At 34.1% G+C, this 3,548-nt stretch overlaps 1 protein-coding gene across 1 annotated transcript; it reads right to left on the reverse strand.

Annotated features, from left to right (window-relative positions):
• Positions 1-782: 782 nt before the first annotated feature.
• Positions 783-2,883, reverse strand: LOC114821232 (uncharacterized). The gene is made up of 4 exons (XM_029093238.2): positions 2,755-2,883; positions 2,411-2,537; positions 1,821-1,893; positions 783-1,207 (listed from the first exon to the last, which is right to left on the reverse strand). Exons 1-4 carry the CDS (start codon positions 2,879-2,881, stop codon positions 959-961), a joined length of 576 nt encoding a protein of 191 aa, XP_028949071.2. The 5' UTR covers positions 2,882-2,883; the 3' UTR covers positions 783-958.
• Between the last annotated feature and the right edge of the window lie 665 nt (positions 2,884-3,548).

The raw sequence follows: 3,548 nt of genomic DNA on the forward strand, positions 1-3,548 counted from the left end.
TAGATCCGTTTAGGCACCCGCCTAGGTTGCGACTCACCTAGAAAAAAAATAGATAACTTTCATTTTGTATTTTATTTTTTTCAATAAATTGTAAGAGACTTGTTGAATAGTTAAATAAACACACATTATATGTTTGTTCCCCATGTTTTCATGATGTTCCAATACTCCATAATATATATGTCATTCTATTTTGTAGTTTATGATTAAATTATATATATTTTAAGTATAAATAGACATTTATTTACATGAAATATAATAGATTTACTTAAATCCGCCTAGGCACTAAGCCCCAACTAGCGCCTAGAGTCTTTTAGAACATTGATCAAGATTATTTGGCCAAATGGGCATCAGGCTGGCTAAAATGTAGTCCCCTCTTAGCCTTTTTTTAGCCCAGCTCATCAGTTGTAATAATTGGTTCAAATTCAAAATTTGAAAACATTCAGAAGTATTTAGGGGTCTATGTTTGACCCATTCGGTTGAAGATAATATGTAAGTATGGCCTGACATTGTTCATTTAAAAATAACTTTTTGAAGGGCTATAATTCTAGACGGGACTGTATTTAGCCCTTTCAGTTGGAGATGATCTTATTGTTTAAGTCTAGTTTAATCTACATAGCATTGTTTAATTGGGTGTTATATATCTCGTGCATATGCCACATCCATACACAAATTTAAATTTTAACAGAATTTTAATAAAATGACGATTTTGATTTGTGACACTCATATCCAAAACGACATTAACCAACTTTTAATCGAGGGATCATTTTGAGAAGCTGAGTCGATTTGATAATCATGTAATATATATAAATATACAAATACCAATGTATTATCATCTACAACACAAGTTGAGAACCAAAATAGTAATTACATAATTAACAGAAAGGTATAAAATCATTGATAATTTGACAATGATTAAATAATCAAATGTAGATTTCAATCGATGATCCAATATGATGGTTTATACTTTGTTAAGTTTAGCGAGCACGAAGGCAGTAGCAGACGTGATGGCTGGAATGAAGAAAGCATTAGGAATTGCACGAGGCATGATTCTTTGCTTGATGAGGAAAGCGGTGAGTGGAACACCAAACATGTATATGAGTGTGTCTTTGGCTCCAACACCAGTAAATCCTGTACCCACAATTATTTCTTGTAAAATCTTTTGAAACTCTTCCCTTTTCAGAGAGCTTCCCTTGCCATGGTGGTGTTCCTGCAGCATTTTTTTATATTAGTACAACGATATATTTTTACAAGAAGAAGATTTTGGCTAAGCAACACAATGACCAACTTAATTTGGTATCGAATTTGTCATCCATGAGATTCGAACCTAAGATCTCTCATTTACAAGTAAAGATAAATACTACCAAATCATAGTACTGAGTGGCTGCAACTTATTTTAAAATGAATATTATTTTATCATATCATCGTATATATATGCTTGTGACGTAATGTCTAGCATATCAAACTAATAAATTATCTAAAGTTTACAGTCGGCGACCTAATAGTCATTTACAACATATAATCAGATTATACTGGTATATTATTTCACTTGTTATAATGGAAGTGAACAATATAGAATGTCCAACCACTTTTAGGATTTATATTAATAAAAATAGATTAATTCACGTGTTATCGTAATGTATTTTGGGTATACTAAAAAATTGCTTCATATTTGGATCATACTTTCTTACAAAACTAACGGTGTCCTTAAACTCGAACATTTTGTGTGTGTGTGTGTGTGTGTGTGTAAAATATGACAAGCCCAATATTTATGGTACGTACGGTGGCAAAAATTAAGAACCTCAACAAGAATTGATGCTTACTTCGTATGCTTTCTTGAGTTTGCTTTCCTCTGGGACGCAAAATTGTGTGCTACCGAGCTGTTTGTTGATTTCTCTGGCAAAAATAATTATGGAATTAAAGATTAATTACACCAATTATTAGTATCCTCTGTATAGTCGAGATATATACTCAATGGCAAGCATATGAATGCAACATATTTTCTCTTATGTGCATGGGGTTGTGTTCGCATGGGTTGCACATCACACGTTCAATCTTATGACGCTATAACGACACTCTAGCAACAATAGCCTATGCAACAACCCAACGACACCGTTATAGGTTGTGCATGATCCAATCTTATTGTTGTTGTTGCAGTGTCATTATAGGTGTCAGATTGTTGTTATGGAGTTAAATTATTGTTGTTGTTGCAGTGTCGTTATAGTGTTAGTAGACCAAACCGGATCATGCGCCCCCGATGGCGCACAAAATCCATGCCCAGGAGAGAAAATCTGATGCATGCAGATAGTTTTCCAATATAAAAAATTAATGCGTAGAAGCTAAATGCAGAGATATCATGCATGCAAGGGCTAAAATGACAGCGAGTAATTGATTATAGGATGTATATAGATACTCGACAGCTTCGCATATTGCTCTGTAGAATTCAGTTGTGGTTGGTTCCTCGGTGCCAGCTGCAAAATGAGTGTTATAGAACTCCTCGATTATGGGACTAATTTCTTTAATCTTGTTTTCCTCCGTTCCTGCACAATAAAAATAGTAGTTAAAGGGCTGTTAATCTGCAAAATATACATAAACTTAATAATTTGTGTTCCTGATGCTTCTATCAAATATAGTCAAAAGCGTTTTTTAGCTTTAGAAACCACATTATAGCTAGCTTGATACATAGAAGCAATCCTAAGCACAGATACCCTTAATTTCAGAGAGAGAGAGAGAGAGAGAGAGAGAGAGAGAGTGTACTAGGAGCCAATGTCTTGAGGGTTTGGCCCATTTTTTTTATGTTTTGCAATGTTTTGCGCTGCCGATTAATACAGAGAGAAGAGCTATAAGCTTTGTATGTGTGTGTTTTAACATGCAAGAAGCGCATAAAGCATCAATGTGACTTGCCTTGTGGGGTGGAAATAGCATATATGCATATTATGTTATGCACTCATGCATTGCATGTAACACCATTGTTCAAGGCTTTAAGCAACGCATATTCCAAATTTCCAACTGCATAGTTTGGGCCTCACATATGGCTCATCCTCATATGTTTTTTTTTAGTACAATCAATATTTTACACTAAGAGAATAAGAATAATTTGAACTCAAGACGTAATTAGTTTAAGAACAAGACATTAATTACCACGACTTGTTTGTGTACTTCTGAAATGTTGTCCTGTGGTGCAATCAATCAACTTTTATAACTACGAGTGATTGATCAAAAAATGAATCATGTAAATTAATTAATGGATAATGTTAGGGAGGCCAAAATTTTTAAACTAAATTTGCAAATCAAATGATTTGGTTGTTGATGATTGGATTATTACTTAAGTGTTGATTAACATGTTTATTTCCTATTGGCGACACACATTGTTCTAACAATCCCTGCCTAGCGCCGCCTAGGCGCTAGGCGGCTGGTCATCGTCCCAATTAATGTACATGTGTTTGAAAATTAAAAAAGGGCGCCTATACTTGTTGAGGCACCCGCCTAGATTGCGACTCACTTAGAAGAAAATAGATAACTTTCATTTTGCATTTTATTTTTTTCAATAA

The sequence above is a fragment of the Malus domestica genome, chromosome 14 (genome assembly GCF_042453785.1).
Source record: "Malus domestica chromosome 14, GDT2T_hap1".
Taxonomy (NCBI): domain Eukaryota; kingdom Viridiplantae; phylum Streptophyta; class Magnoliopsida; order Rosales; family Rosaceae; genus Malus; species Malus domestica.